Source organism: Arachis stenosperma, chromosome 7 (assembly GCF_014773155.1).
Source record: "Arachis stenosperma cultivar V10309 chromosome 7, arast.V10309.gnm1.PFL2, whole genome shotgun sequence".
NCBI lineage: Eukaryota > Viridiplantae > Streptophyta > Magnoliopsida > Fabales > Fabaceae > Arachis > Arachis stenosperma.
Window position 1 is genome coordinate 1,197,258 of NC_080383.1, and position 16,939 is coordinate 1,214,196.

Here is a 16,939-nt window from a genome sequence, read left to right on the forward strand (position 1 = left end):
ATATTTATAGATGTTATAAGAATTGAAATAATAAAAATGTAATATTTTATAATAAATATTTAAATATATTAAATAATTTTAATAAAAACTAATTAATTTTAATATATTTTAATATATATGAAAAAAAATAATTGATGATTGTAAATTAAGTTGACTTCGTCGTGTATATACGTATCATTTGACTTGACGAGTCACGAGTCACGAGTAAAGTAGTGAACCATGAATTGAACGTAGTGTACGTACGTATAGCTAGGTTAATTCAAAGCTTAATGCTTGGAAAAATCAATGGCGACTATGCTTGGTGTTTCTCGAATAACACATTGAATTGAAAGGGCAGGCATAAAGAAATTAAAGTCCCAAAATTTAATTTAGGATAATTTTTTTTTGGGTGACATAATTTAGGATAAATTAGTTGAACAAGTAGTATATTCAATTTTTTTTTAATAAAAATATAGGACATTAATTGTTATACTTAAGGGTGGCAAGCGGAGAAGTCCATCCCACCAGAAACTCGTCTTTTGGCGGGTTGGTCCGTCCTGCCCTGCTTAATGAGCTTATTCTAAAATTTCATCCCGTCCTGCTTAATTGCGGGCTGGTGGGTTGACGGGTTAATTAAGTTCGCCAAAACTCCTTTTTTTTTATTATTACCTACTGAATAATATACATTATTTCATAACTATATTAATAAATTTATAATTTTTAAAAGCATAAAAAATTATATTTTTTATATTCACAAACATTAAAATCTTTATAATTATAAATATCTAATAAACATGATTATAAACCAAGTTTTTATCCAAAACATAATTATAAATATTGTTTTCAAAGCAAAATAAACATAATCTAAAATATAATTATAAATATTGTCTCCAAAGCAACATAAACATAATCTAAAACACTCAATTTTCATCTTTATACTCTTATAAGTTGAGTGAAAAGAAGTTATATTTTGTCCAAAAAATTACAAAAATATCCTCTTACTAGAAAAAACTAAATCTTTATTGTTCTACATACTTTTCCTTAACATAATATTCACATTCAAATTAAGGGCTAAATTTTTATACCCTAAACTATTGGAATTTAATTACAAATTTGACAAAATTATAAAAACGGCTAGTATAATAGTAGAAGAGATTCTAAGAGTAACATACAGTTAAAAAATATACAATTAAATTACTTACTATAATTTCATTGAATTTATAATTAAATATTTATAATTCAAAAGCTTTTAATCTAGTCCCTACCTTTTGAATTTTAAAATCTAAGTCTTTATTGTACTAAAACATTTATCTCCAAATTGAAATTACCACTCTAACTTATTGGAATTTAATTACAAATTTGATAAAACGACAGGGACGAACAGTATAATAGTAATAATAGAAGAGATTCTAAGAGTAACATACATTCGAAGATGAAGTTTTCAAATCCAAAAACTCAACATGAATAATAAATCTCCTGGAAGTAAAACTTCAATTCCCCACACAAATTCTTCTCTGCTGCTCAGCAATTTGTCTCTTACCTCTGCATCAAAACAAGCACCATTGAAATGTAAAAACAAAAACAGAGGCTAAGCTATATGTTGTTGTATTTCAAAATAGAATTAAGAAAACCTAATTGAGCCAAGGCCTTGCGATCTTTGACAAAGCTAAGCAGGCGAATGACAAAAAATGAAAGTGGAAGATTGTTTCTGGCTTCCGGAAAAAACTTAACACAAGAAACTCTGTTCTTCTCCACACATAAATGCCTAAAAAGATAAGATAAAGTAACTGATAATTATCCAAAAGAGAAGGTGCTAAGTGTTAATAACAGTTACCAATTCCAGATGGCTACGGTGAAAGGATCGCATTTGCGATAAGTGCATGAAGCTAAATTGTCGATTCTCCATTGTGCAAAACGACAAGTCGTTTCAACTCTGTATGCAGAATCGTTCATATTCATGTTCATCTTCCAATTTCATTGATGCAACACTTCTTTCATCTCATCCTACTCTCTTTGTTTTTATTTATTACTCATAAATAAAAATGAACTAAACTAAGTAGTGTGATGTATTCATCTTTGTACATCATTGTTTTATTTATATTATAAATTTAATTTTGATATATAATTATTTTATATATACATCTAATTATGTAATATTACATTAATAAAAATAATTATTTTTTTATATTAACTATATAAATAATTATTTAAAAAAATATAATTATATAAAATATTTTATATTATCAATATATCAAAATTAAATTTTTGAATTATATGCTAACATATTATTCATTTGTACACAGTCTTTCATGTATTGCTTGTGTTATAAATTATAATGTGATTGGATTTTTCTTGATTTACGTGTATGCCTTTGTTAACCAGAAAAGAAAAAACTACAATGGTCTTCGTCCCATGTAGTCCTACTAGTCGCTGGTAGTTTTTAGTTAATTTCTTAGACTTAGTTTGGTAAAACTTTTACTTTTTAAAAGTAATTTATAAAAGCTATCTTTTAAAAGATGGTTTTTAAAAATTACAGCACTTACGTTTGATACAATCACATTAAAAATAGTTTTTAATAAGCACAAGTATTATAATTGTATTTGGTAAAATAGCTTTTAAAAATTAAAAAAATTATAATAAATATATTTTTAATGAAGAATAATATTTTTTTAAAAATTTTAGAGACCAATAATTTAAATATTTATTTGATTTACTCTCTATACTAATATAAATAGAATTATCATTAGTCAATAATAAAATTTGTATGTAATCTAATGTTAGTACTAATATATCTATTACCCATTTATATATATTGACTCATTTCTACAAATTATAAAAAATGAGACACATATCTTAAGTAAAATTATATGAAGATTGTGTTAGAATTTGTGAATGTTAGGTTGAAAAATTAGAAATATATGACGATTCTAATGGCAATATAATGGCGAAAAATATGTGTAGAAAAATAAATAAAATCTAGTGTTAATAATTAATAATGGTAATTTTGAATATTTTTTATATTAGATTTTTTTTTAATTTTGATAAGCACAAACCAACTTTAAAAAACTCCTTCTTAGGTGTTTCAAACGCAAAATAAAGTGCTTATATTTTTAAAAAGTACAAGCACTTTTTCAAAAAACTTTACCAAACCCAGCCTAAGTCAAGTGTTGTGACTTGTGACTTGTGACTCTCCTATTGGAAGCAAAGTATCCAATCACTTTAGAAGCGGCACAATTCGGGTTGGGCTATACTAAGCCCAATATAAATACTTCATAATTGGGCCACAATGTTACTAAGCCCAATATAAATATCATAATTGGGCCACTTAACCTGAAGGCTTGACCTCTCCAAAAAGAACCTGTGTTTGGACAATACCAAAAAACCATGCAGGATTGGAGAACAAGATGTCAGGGCCTGCCATTTTCTCCGTATAAAGGACAAAAAAGAGACAATAAAAAGGACTTAAAAAACCAACGCGATGGGAATGGAGCTTGCTTGCTTGGAGGGTATTTGGCCTTGTATTTATAGTAATCTATTAGTCAGCAACAAACCTTAAAAAAAAACTCATATCCACGATGAATTAATGCTTAACTTATCGAACTAGAAGATACTGTAAACAAAAAAAATCTATTCAAGTAATAGAACTGCATTCATCAAATGGAAACAAATCTTTTTAAGTATTTAAAACAAGCTATTTCTCTATGCTTATTTGAGGGGAGAAAAAAATTAAGATCCTTTCCAGACACTAAGAACTTCACCAAGGAGTTGAATAACCAAATCCTTATCTACAGTTTGCAAGAATGCATCGAAATCATCTTTAATGTCAAATATCCTTCCAAACTTGACAAGATATTGCATGCAATGAAGCTTCAGCTTTGGCAATTGATACAGATATGAATCATGAAGCCTCTCAAGAACATTGCTTGAATCCATATCCTCTGCAAGGCTCTCACTGCATACATCTCTCAAATCACAAATGTCATATTTGTTTGCCGCATGAAGAAGCTCCAATCTATGCTTCAAAAATTCTTCATCTTCAATGATACCATAAAGATAGTTTATGAATGCTTGACAAGATTCTATTGACATGTCTGAGATGTTTATGGTGGAATCATCTTTCTCTTTTAGATTGTGTTTGAACATGCCATGAAAAACAGGTGATCGAGCAGCAAGAACTGCGCGGTGAGCTCCAATGCTTCCATCTGAAGCATTTATTGTTACGTCAGTATGGATTTTTTCTGTCAGCATTCGACCAACAGATTCAAGAGCTGCAGAATTTGGTTTCTGATGATTCATGATTTTGGTAGGCCAAATGGAACAAACATGTTTTCCCTGTGTTTCAAGCAAATATGATTTTGTTTCAATTATTTGAATATCTTGAAAGCTTAACATATTCAACAAGTACGCCGTATATTAAAATTAGTCACTAAAATCGGTTATTAATATAAAGGGTTATACTACGTGTATACTAAAATTAGATACTAAAGTCAGCTTTCAGTATAAAATATATGTTGAAATATAAATACACATTAAAAATAAATTAAACCACATATGTATTTATACACAAATATATTGGTGACTGCTGATTTTGGTGTACAAATAACATTTTTCTAATATAAAATACACATTGAAAATAAATTAAGCAACATATATATTTTTATACCATAAAAAGTAGCTAATTTTAATATAGATATAGTATTTTTGTATATCCAATTATGTAATACTTTTTATTTTGATGCATTGACAGTATAAAATAATTTTACATATGTATCTAATTACATCATGACACGTCAATAAAAATAACGACGTGTAAATCATCGTTCTAAAAAATAGACGTAACTAAGCGACTTTTTACACTGTAACACTAAAGAAATAAGTAAATATGAGTCATGAAATCAAGAGAACCACTATAATAAAATCATTTTAGGATAAATTGTTAGACAATCTAAATAGTACTATGAATAATAGAAGTACATACATTTCGAGATGAAGCTTTCAAATCGAGGAACTCAAGGTCAATAATGAATCTCGCTGGAAGTAACCCAACTCTCCAGTCAAATCTTTCTCCTTTTTTAAGCAAATTATCTTTTACCTCTGCATCAAAATGAGAAAAACCATTGAAATTTTAAAACACAGAGCTTAAGCTATATCTTACTGTATTTCAAATAATTCAATGCAGAAAGTGAGTTTATGATGACCTAATTTAGTCAAGACCTTGCGATCTTTGGTAGAGTCAATGATTCGAATAACGAAAGACACAATGGGAACCTTCTTGTCCCTTATTTTCGCAGACAACGTGACACAAGAAGCAGTCGAAATACTCCAATTCACAGAGAATTTCCTGAAAAGATAAGATAAAGTGAGTTATATTATGTTATATTAGAGTAAAATAAAAAACAAATATTTAAAAATTTAAATTTAAGACAGATTAGTCTTTAAAAAAAATACTAATAAAATTTTATACGATAGCTAATAGATATTGATGGTTCTAGTTGAACTTGAGAAGGGGGGGTTGAATCAAGTTGGTTAAAAACTCTAAGATTTTAAGTTCTGTTTTTGCTGTTGCTTGAGTTGCAGGAGATTATTTGAAATAGTCTCATATGCAGAACATTAAAAGAAGAGAGAAGAAGAGAAAGGGGCCAGCATGTATCCTGGTTCGGATTCCTAGTGCCATGAATCCTACATCCAGTCTCCACCACAAACCATGGTGGAATTTCACTATAATTCTCAGATTACATTCACCAATACTATTGAATTAATTCCTAATCCAACTAGTATCTACCCCTAAGCTTCATATACCAAAGCTTAGCAACCCCAAAGTGCTATCCCAACTTGGAAGGGAATCTACACAGATTCAATACTCACCAAGTGCTAACCCAACTTGGCAAGGGGAACTAATCCTAGTTCATTCACCCAAATTACATCAGAAAAACAGTGGCTATTTTGCATCACTCTTGCCTTTTCTCTCTTGGCTTTTGATCCTCACATATTTGCCTTTTCTCAAAACAGAAAACAACGCAAGACAGCCATAACAAAAAATCAGACTTAAGCTTGAGTAGAAGAAAGAGATTTCAGCTCTATATTAGAGATGGTGCTCTGAATGTGTGTCTCTCTTCCTTATCTTCAGAAGATGAAATGAAGCTTCTTTTATATCTTCAGCTAGGCTTCATTGTAGCTTCTTCCTTTTGCTTGTCCTTGCTGCCCGTTGGAGTGGTCCTTGATGGCATGCAGTCCTTTCTTCATCCTGCTCCACTTCCCCTGCTGTCCGAGGAGCTACACCACTACCTCTGTTGTCCTTGGTGTTTCTTTCTTCCTTGGCATGTTCCTCTTTTTCCATTCTGCTCCATGATCTCTGCCATACGAGGAGCTGCTCCTTGCTTCTGCATATTTGTGTTTTGCTCAACCACCAACAAAATGTTGCTCTGCTATTGTCCTTGGGTTAGTGGGGTGTGCCTTGTGTCTTGTTGCTTTGCTATAGCCCTAGCTGTCCTTGATGTTGACAGATGTCCTTTTCTTTCTTTTCTTCTTTTGCCAACACATAGCCATTTGATTTCTGAATGGTGCCATGAGGAGTGTTAGTTCTTTTCATGGCTGAAGCTTTGCTGGTCTTGGGCTGAGGTAACATAAGCTTGGGCATTTGGGCCTGTTACACTAAAATCCACATTAAACCATATTGGGCTTTTCAACCCATTTAAATGTTTGTCATCATTATTCAACCCAAAATCAAACTAGGCTCAACAATCTCCCCCTTGATGACAAACATGAAAAAATAGGGAAATTAAAGACTTGATTTTGAAAGAGTTAAGAACACTTCCCTTTGATGGCATTCGGATTGTGAGTGGCTCCCCCTCAATACCAGTATTACTCCCCCTTGATCATGGCTTCTATCTTTACCTGAATAAATCTTAACAAACAGCCAGGACCAAAATTTCCATGCAGTATATCACAGTAATAATAACACAGAGCAATTAACACTAGGCATGATACACAAGAATTAACAAGTTACTTAGCAGCATAAAGCAACATTGTTCTTAACTATCACTATTAATCCCCTAAGCCAAACTAACATTCCCTTTCTTTTCTCCCCCTTTTGTCATCAAGGGAGGAAAGGAAAAACCTGCACAAAATTTGTTAGTGGCTGGTTCATAGAGTTCAAGTAGCAGAGTAGTTTCAGTCTGTTACAGTCATCCAAAAAGGAAAAAGAAACAAGTTCAAAACGAAACAAGTCATAGTCGCAGATGAGATAACAAGTAGCTAGGCATCAGAGTTGGATTCATCAGAAGTTCCATCGTGTGTGTGTGATCAGAACGGTGGGTGCCACTGTGGGAGCCTCTGCGAGCAACTCTTTTCTTTCGAGCTATATATAGAATCACTGGTTTGGAGAAGATGAAAGAGTGGAGAGTGAAGAGTGTGGTGTGAATGGATGCATGCAGTGGGAAGTTAATATAGGCTTGAGAAGTGTAAAGGTTGCACCTTGAAAAGATAAAAACCCAATCTTGGAAAACGCTTTGAAAGTTACAGCTGTACCTTCGTACGCTTGAAAAAGCAAACAAAAGATGGAATTTAATAAAGGATGCAACTTTAAAAAAATGAAGCCCTAATACATGAAATGCAAAAATATTTAGACCAAAAAAATTGAAGTAGGTTCAGAGGTCCAAAAAAACTGAAGTTGAAGTAAAGCCCAAACATTTCGAAAGCCCACTTTTCATAAAAGCTTAAACAAAATTTGTTTCAAAAAATTGAAGGAACCCCACATTTTTTTAATAAAGAAAAAGCCCATAGTTCTGAAGACTGTTTCAGCACATGGTGTCCTTCTTTCATCATGGTCAGATTAGAATCCATTAGCACCATAATAACTTAGTGAAGTTTACTCATCATCTGCCAAAAAAATCTCACCGCGATTTATGAGACAAAACACAAAAGATCTCAATATCAGAAAGAATTAAGAAAACAGAGATGAAGCAAGAATGCCCAATTCAGTTCGCAGCTTACAGAACCTCTCTTCAATCAAAGGTTTGGTGAAAATATCTGCTAGCTGACTTTCAGAATTAACAAACTGAATATCCAAATTTCCATTTTGCACATGTTCTCTAATAGAGTGAAAACGAACTTCAATGTGCTTTGTTCTTGAGTGCAAGACAGGATTTTTGGAAATGTTAATAGCACTCATGTTGTCACAAAATAATGGAATATTAGAGACATTCAGTTTATAATCAGCTAGTTGAGTTTTCAGCCATAATAATTGAGAGCAACAAGAAGAGGCTGCAATATACTCAGCTTCGGCTGTTGAAAGTGCCACAGTAGCTTGTTTCTTGCTAGACCAAACAATGAGGGATTTCCCAAGAAAGCAGCACATGCCACTAGTGCTTCTTCTATCAATCCTATCCCCAGCAAAATCTGCATCACAGAAACCCACTAATTGAAAAGAATCAGTCTTAGGAAACCATAACCCGTAGTTAGTGGTACCAAGAACATATCGGATGATCCTCTTGACAGCAGAGAGATGTGACTCCTTAGGCTTTGATTGAAACCTTGAACAAACTCCAACACTTTGGATGATATCAGGCCTTGAGGAGGTAAGGTACATTAGGGATCCAATCATCCCTCTGTAACGTGTCTCATCAACATCTCTACCATGTTCATCCTTATCAAGCTTGATGTTAGGATGCATGGGGGTTCCCATAGGCTTAGCACAGTCCAGCCCAAACTTCTTGACAAGTTCCTTTGCATATTTTTCTTGATGGATGAATATGCCTTCTGCAGTTTGCTTGATTTGCAAGCCTAGGAAGAAATTGAGTTCTCCCATCATGCTCATATCAAATTCATTGGTCATAAGCTTAGCAAAATCTGCACACAAATCCTCATTAGCAGAACCAAATAATATCATCAACATAAACTTGCACAAGAATGAAATGATCATGATAATTTCTAATAAATAAAGTGGTGTCGGTGGCTCCTCTTTGAAAGTTATTTTTCAATAAAAATGAGCTAAGCCTTTCATACCAAGCTCTAGGAGCTTGTCTTAAACCGTATAAGGCTTTAGCTAGTTTGAAAACATGATTAGGAAAAGTTTTGTTTTCAAACCCAGGTGGTTGAGCCACATAAACCTCTCTATCTATTATGCCATTGAGGAAAGCACACTTTACGTCCATTTGGAATAGCTTGAAGCCACAATGAGCAGCATATGCAAGGAGCAATCTGATGGCTTCCATTCTAGCTACAGGTGCAAAGGATTCATCAAAATCAATCCCTTCCTCTTGATCATATCCTTGAGCAACCAATCTTGCTTTGTTTCGGACTATGGATCCATCTTCACCCAGCTTGTTTCTGAAAATCCATTTAGTGCCGGTGACTTTCTTTCCATGTGGACAAGGCACCAATGACCAAACCTGATTTTTCTCAAATTGCAACAATTCCTCCTTCATGGCTAACACCCAAGATGGATCAGCAAGAGCTTCTTGGATGTTTTGAGGTTCAATCTTTGATAAAAGAGCAATGTTGTTGGATTCGGCTCTTTTCAAAGATGACCTTGTTGAAATACTTTTGGAGGGATCACCAATTATGAATTTCTCAGGATAATTTTTCAGAAACCTCCATTCTCTTGGTCTTCTTGGATGGTTTGAGGATTCAGGTTCCTCTTGATCCACAATGACCTCTGCATCAGCATTTTCTGCAGTAACAGGAGATAATTCCAAATTGTCTCCTGCAGAATCAGAATTTTCGTTGCTGGCAGGTGCAGCTTCATGAGAATCAGAATTATTTAGAGCTGGCTCATCGATCTTGGGGAATTCACCTTCAAAACCTGGACTATCATCTATGCAAATACTAGGAACAATGTTAGACTCACAAAATGTGACATGCATGGTTTCCTCAACAGTTTTGGAGTTCTTGTTGTAAACTCTATAGGCCTTGCTATTCGTGGAATATCCTAGAAAAATGCCTTCATGTGTTTTAGGATCAAATTTTCCTAAATTTTCTTTGATATTCAGAATAAAACACTTGCATCCAAACACATGAAAATAGCTGAGATTGGGAGGATGCCCTTTCCAAAGTTCATATGGTGTTTTCTTTAAAAACTTCCTAACGATAGTTCTATTTAAAACATAGCAAGCTGTATTCACAGCTTCAGCCCACAAGAACTTAGGAATTTCATATTCACATAACATAGCTCTAGCCATTTCTTGTAAACTTCTATTTCTTCTTTCAACAACACCATTTTGTTGAGGGGTTCTTGGACAAGAGAAGTTATGTGATATGCCTTGGTCATCACAAAAAGATTCAAAAAATTGATTTTCAAATTCTTTACCATGATCACTTCTAATTGAAACAATTTTTAAGCCCTTTTCATTTTGAACCTTTTTGCTGAATTTCTCAAAAACTGAAAAGGCTTCATGTTTATGAGCAAGAAAGAACACCCAGCCAAATCTAGTATAGTCATCCACAATTACCATGCCATAACTCTTTCCTCCAAGACTTTGAGTTCTAGTTGGTCCAAACAGATCAAGATGTAACAACTCCAATGGTTTTTTAGTAGAGACATCTTCCTTAGGTTTGAAAGAGGTTTTAATTTGCTTTCCCATTTGACAAGCATCACAAGTGATATCCTTATCAAATTTTATATTAGGAAGACCTCAAACTAAGTTTCTCTTTACAAGTTTAGAGATTTGGAACATGCTAGCATGTCCTAACCTCTTATGCCACATCCATTTTTCAGATTTCATTGAAGAGAAACAAGTTACATTTTGAACTTTTAGATCATCTAGAGTGATACCATACACATTTTCACTTCTTTTGGCAACAAATAGAACAGCCCCTGTTTTCTCATTTATGACACTACAATCAGATTTCCTAAAGGTTACAGCATACCCTAGGTCACATAATTGACTTATGCTCAATAGATTATGCTTTAACCCATCAACTAAGAAGATGCTATCAATGCAAGTTGAAAAATCTTTGCCAACCTTACCAATGGCAATTATTTTACCTTTACCATTATCTCCAAAAGTGACAAATCCTCCATTGTATTTGTTGAGTTTAATGAAGAAAGTGTCCCTTCCGGTCATATGCCTTGAACATCCACTATCAAGATACCACATTTCCCTTTTCTTCTTGGATGCAAGGCAAACCTGCATTTTCTTTAGCTAACCTTAGGTATCCAAATCCGTTTGGATCCTTTGATGTGAATTCTTCTTGGTTGCCCAAGAGCATTAAAATCATGAACAACTTTATACAACTTACTATCATTACCAAAAGACCTAAGAAAGATGAAACATTGAGGAGGGTCATGACCATTTCTATTGCACTTGTAACATTGATTTTTGCCCACTGATTTCTGGGGTTTGCTGAAACCTTTTTGTTTGAAAAACTTGGAAGAAGAAGATTCAGATTTTTTAAAGTTTGGTTTGAAAACTGATTTATTTTCCTCTATGAAACCAAGTCCAGATTTTTCATATCCAAACCTTTGACAAGCAAGTAGTTTGTTCAGATTTTGGGAACCTTGAACAAACTTTGCTAAGTCTTCATTCAAACCTTTTATTTGTTCATTCAGCTTTTTGTTTTCAGAAATCAAATCAGTGGAGGCAATAACTTCATGCTTGAGTTTGAATTTTTCTAATTCAGTTCTCAGGGCAATGTTTTCTTCTTTTAAAAACTTTTCATTATTAGTTTCATTTGCCTTAATCTTTTTCAAAAGAAGATCATTTTCTGTCCTCAAAGCTTTATTTTCTTTCTTACATTTAGCATACTTATCCAAGAGTTTCTTGGAGTTCACAGAAATGTCTTTGATAATGTAGCGCAGTTCATCAATAGATAAGTCAGAGAAATCTACCTCATCTTCATCATCATGATCTGCCATCAGGCATAGTTGAGCTTCTTGATCTGAGCTTTCTGAGCTGGTGTCGTTCTCCAAGTCCTCCCATGTTGCCATCATCACCTTCTTCTTGTCTTTCTTGAATTTTTCGCCTTTCTTAAGTTGAGGGCATTCTGACTTGAAGTGACCAGGCTCCTTGCAGTGATGGCATGTGAGCTTGACTTGATCTTTCTTGGCATCTTTGGATGAAGAGCTTCCTTTGCCTTTATTTTTGTATCTTAGTAGTCTTCTCATTTTTCTAGCAAAGAGCACCATTTCTTCATCTGAGAAACTGTCATCAGATTCTTCTCCTTGGGCTGTCATTCTTGATTTTAGTGCTATACTTTTCTTTTTGTCATCTTTATCTTGAGACATGTGAGTGGTTTCATAAGCCAGCAGCTTGCCTCTCAGCTCATCATAGGTGATTTTGATCAAATCATTCCTTTCAGAGATGGCTGTGCTTTTCACTTCCCATTTCTTAGTAAGACTCCTCAGAATCTTTCTTACCAAGGTTTCTTCAGAGTAGCTTCTTCCCATGGCGTCCAGATTGTTGATGATTATCGAGAACCTTTCAAACATTTGATCGATGCTCTCATCTTCCTTCATACTGAACATTTCATACTCCTTCATCAGCATGTCAATTCTGGTCTCTCTTACTTGCTTAGTGCCTTCATGAGTGAGTCTGAGCTTATCCCAGATTTCTTTCGCTGTTTTACACCTTGACACTTTTCTGAATTCTTCAAAACTGATTGCACAGTGCATCAGGTTGATTGCCTTGGCATTGAGTTCAACCTTCTTCTTTTCTTCATCGGTCCATTCATTGTCCTCCTTTGCCACAACTTCTCCATCTGCATTTTGTTTGGTAGGAACGTCTGGACCATTGAGGATGATCTTCCAGATGTTGTAGTCGATTGATTGCACGAAGATTCTCATTCTCTCTTTCCAGTAAGAGTAGTTGCTGCCATTGAAGTAGGGCGGTCTATTGTTGGACTGCCCTTCAGTGAGAGTGAAAGCCACGATGTTGGGATTCATGTTGTTGGCCATGGATCTTTACTCCAAGCTGTGAAGCTTGCCTTCTTGAAACCAGGCTCTGGATACCAATTGATGGTTCTAGTTGAACTTGAGAAGGGGGGGTTGAATCAAGTTGGTTAAAAACTCTAAGATTTTAAGTTCTGTTTTTGCTGTTGCTTGAGTTGCAGGAGATTATTTGAAATAGTCTCATATGCAGAACATTAAAAGAAGAGAGAAGAAGAGAAAGGGGCCAGCATGTATCCTGGTTCGGATTCCTAGTGCCATGAATCCTACATCCAGTCTCCACCACAAACCATGGTGGAATTTCACTATAATTCTCAGATTACATTCACCAATACTATTGAATTAATTCCTAATCCAACTAGTATCTACCCCTAAGCTTCATATACCAAAGCTTAGCAACCCCAAAGTGCTATCCCAACTTGGAAGGGGAATCTACACAGATTCAATACTCACCAAGTGCTAACCCAACTTGGCAAGGGGAACTAATCCTAGTTCATTCACCCAAATTACATCAGAAAAACAGTGGCTATTTTGCATCACTCTTGCCTTTTCTCTCTTGGCTTTTGATCCTCACATATTTGCCTTTTCTCAAAACAGAAAACAACGCAAGACAGCCATAACAAAAAATCAGACTTAAGCTTGAGTAGAAGAAAGAGATTTCAGCTCTATATTAGAGATGGTGCTCTGAATGTGTGTCTCTCTTCCTTATCTTCAGAAGATGAAATGAAGCTTCTTTTATATCTTCAGCTAGGCTTCATTGTAGCTTCTTCCTTTTGCTTGTCCTTGCTGCCCGTTGGAGTGGTCCTTGATGGCATGCAGTCCTTTCTTCATCCTGCTCCACTTCCCCTGCTGTCCGAGGAGCTACACCACTACCTCTGTTGTCCTTGGTGTTTCTTTCTTCCTTGGCATGTTCCTCTTTTTCCATTCTGCTCCATGATCTCTGCCATACGAGGAGCTGCTCCTTGCTTCTGCATATTTGTGTTTTGCTCAACCACCAACAAAATGTTGCTCTGCTATTGTCCTTGGGTTAGTGGGGTGTGCCTTGTGTCTTGTTGCTTTGTTATAGCCCCAGCTGTCCTTGATGTTGACAGATGTCCTTTTCTTTCTTTTCTTCTTTTGCCAACACATAGCCATTTGATTTCTGAATGGTGCCATGAGGAGTGTTAGTTCTTTTCATGGCTGAAGCTTTGCTGGTCTTGGGCTGAGGTAACATAAGCTTGGGCATTTGGGCCTGTTACACTAAAATCCACATTAAACCATATTGGGCTTTTCAACCCATTTAAATGTTTGTCATCATTATTCAACCCAAAATCAAACTAGGCTCAACAGATATGGACACATTATCTTTAAATTATTTCTTATGATCAAGATAAAAAGGTTTTAATTTAAACTTCACTTATTTATATATGTTTTCGTGAAGAATTTTGTTGGTATTTTTTTTAGGGTTTAACTACTCTATTGATTTTTATAGTTTTACTGAATTTTTAATTAGATCTTTATACTTTTTTCTTTCTAATTGAGCTTCTATATCATATCAGATTTTGTAACTAAATTTCTAGCGTGACAAAAACATTGGAATTTTAACTATACAAAATATTCAATCAAGTGTTGGGTATATTTGTTTTGTTTAACAGAATATTTTGTTAATTTCAATGTTTTTGCCACGACAGAAATTAAGGATTCAATCGGAAAAAAAAAATTATAAAATTCTAATTAAAAATTTAATAAAATTACAAAGACAGATAGAATAATTAAATTTTTTTTTAGAGACTAATCTGTCAAGATGTAAATCTTTGAGCTTATGTATCAATTTTATTATAAACAGTGAAATTTCTACAAACGTTAGTTATGCGTTTATGGATGGTGTTAAGAGTTACCATTTCCAGATGGCCATGGTGAAAGGATCGGATTGGCAAGAATAGTAGTCATCGAAATTGGGTGTGCAGTGTGCCTGTGCAAGACGACAAATAGTTTCGACTTTGCATCTGGAATGTTCGTCCTTGTTCCTGCAAGTCACGTTCCATTTATTTTAGGGTATAATCATAAACCCTAAGAAGTAAGAACAATTTTAGGGAAGAATTTAAACTACACAATTTTAGGTTAAGGATGAATCTAATGCCGATTTGAATTCCATTTAACGGTTTATTGTTGACTTTTGAGATGTTACCTACACGATATTCAAACATTCGACATTTACTAAGCAGAATAACCTGATTACTCGACGAACTCAAGTGATTACAATTTTTATTATTTTAAAGATGAATAGATACAATGCTGTTCAAATAAAAGACTACATGAGCAAGAGATTTATTAGACAAAACCTGGAAAGAACTTGATCGATACGGCGACGACGATTTGGTTGAAGCATTATCGGAGAAGACTGAATAATATCCAAGTCAAAAAAATATTTTAGGTTAAATGCGAAAAATATGAGTATATGTTGCGTTGAATTAATCATACCAGGAAGCTTTTATAGCTCCCTTGTTTTTATTTTTGAATTTAAAACATAAAAACATGATTTAAACTTAAAAGGTCGTTATCGTAGTCAGTTGTTTTGTGATATCAATTTGTTATATTTGTTAGATATGCTTGCTTTATATAAAAGATTCCCGTTAAGGAGAGACGAAATTATTATTGTGGTGAAACATAATTTTAAAAGATTAGTCATAACAAAAGCGGTATTGTTGTAAAATATAGGGCTCAAATCATAAAGAAGCTAACCATACTTGAATCCGAAGAAGAAGAATAAGAGGATGATGATATCATCGGTGAAAAGAGGCTTGAAGGAATGGGAGAAAGCGAAGCCGGTTCGGAAGAGAGGCACAAAAACAGCGACAGCAACGTTAGGCTGAGCGTCGAAAGGCGAGACGCATCGGACTGACCGGCAGAGATAAGAACGGTGTCGGTGGGAAGATGCGGTGGTCTCGGTATGGCGGGCGAGAAATTCAGTGACGCGAAGTGAGAACTGGAGAAGATGACAGTGAATTTTGGACGTGTATTGGAGGTTACGATAAAATTAGAAATAATCATATATAGTATGAATGTATTTAAATACTAATCTTAATTTTCAAATTTCAAAATTTAAAATTAAATAATTAATTAATAATCTAATTTTTAATTTTAATTTTATTTGTTATAATTTATTGTACATATTATACACAATTAATATTGATTTTTAATACTTTCTCTATATAAAAATATACTTTTCAATTACAATTCAACTTTAATTAATTATCTTTAGTAAAATCTTGTCCAGCCTATATAGTTTTCAAGTAATTGATGACCTTATGGCACAGTGTAATACTCCTTTAATTTTATTATTTTTTGAATAGGTTGAGCATGAGAGATATTTAATTATTATATATACATTGTTAAAAAGATAAGAGAGATAGAGTAATAAAAAAAATTCGTGTATATTCAAGTTATATAAAATAAAATAATATTAAAATTATTTATAAATATTATGAGTATTAGAATATAATTAGAACCAATTAGATTATTTAGTATATTTGAATATTTATTACAGGATATTATGTAACATCTATAAATATATTTTTATATTGTATCATTTTAGATAACTTGAATACACTCAATAATATACAAATTTTTTTTTCAGTTTAATCTCTTGTTTCTAACCATGAGAATTAAAATAATAAAAACGTAATATTTATAATAAATATTTAGATATACTAAATAATTCTAATAGAAATTAATTGATTTTAATATATCCTAATATATAAGGAAAAAAAATTGATGATTGTAAATTAAGTTGACTTCGTCATGTGTATAAACGTATCATTTGACTTGACGAGTCACGAGTCACGAGTCATGAGTAAAGTAGTGAACCATGAATTGACCGTAGTGTACGTACTCAAAGCTTAATGCTTGGAAAAATCAATGGCGACTATGCTTGGTGTTTCTCGACTAACACATTGAATTGAAAGGGCAGGCATAAAGAAATTAAAGTCCCAATTTTAATTTAGGATTTTTTTTGGGTGACATAATTTAGGATAAATTATTAGTTGAACAAGTAGTATATTCATTTTTTTTAATAAAAATATAGGACATTAGTTATAC

At 33.4% G+C, this 16,939-nt stretch overlaps 2 protein-coding genes across 2 annotated transcripts; both read right to left on the minus strand.

Moving 5' to 3' along the window:
* Positions 1–3,705: 3,705 nt before the first annotated feature.
* Positions 3,706–6,365, minus strand: LOC130941127 (BTB/POZ domain-containing protein At1g55760-like). Its single transcript, XM_057869523.1, has 4 exons — positions 6,265–6,365; positions 5,178–5,320; positions 4,958–5,073; positions 3,706–4,311 (listed from the first exon to the last, which is right to left on the minus strand). Exons 1-4 carry the CDS (start codon positions 6,363–6,365, stop codon positions 3,706–3,708), a joined length of 966 nt encoding a protein of 321 aa, XP_057725506.1.
* A 4,751-nt stretch (positions 6,366–11,116) lies between these two features.
* On the minus strand, positions 11,117–12,871 carry LOC130941128 (uncharacterized). Its single transcript, XM_057869524.1, has one exon. It carries the CDS (start codon positions 12,869–12,871, stop codon positions 11,117–11,119), a length of 1,755 nt encoding a protein of 584 aa, XP_057725507.1.
* Positions 12,872–16,939: the final 4,068 nt, after the last annotated feature.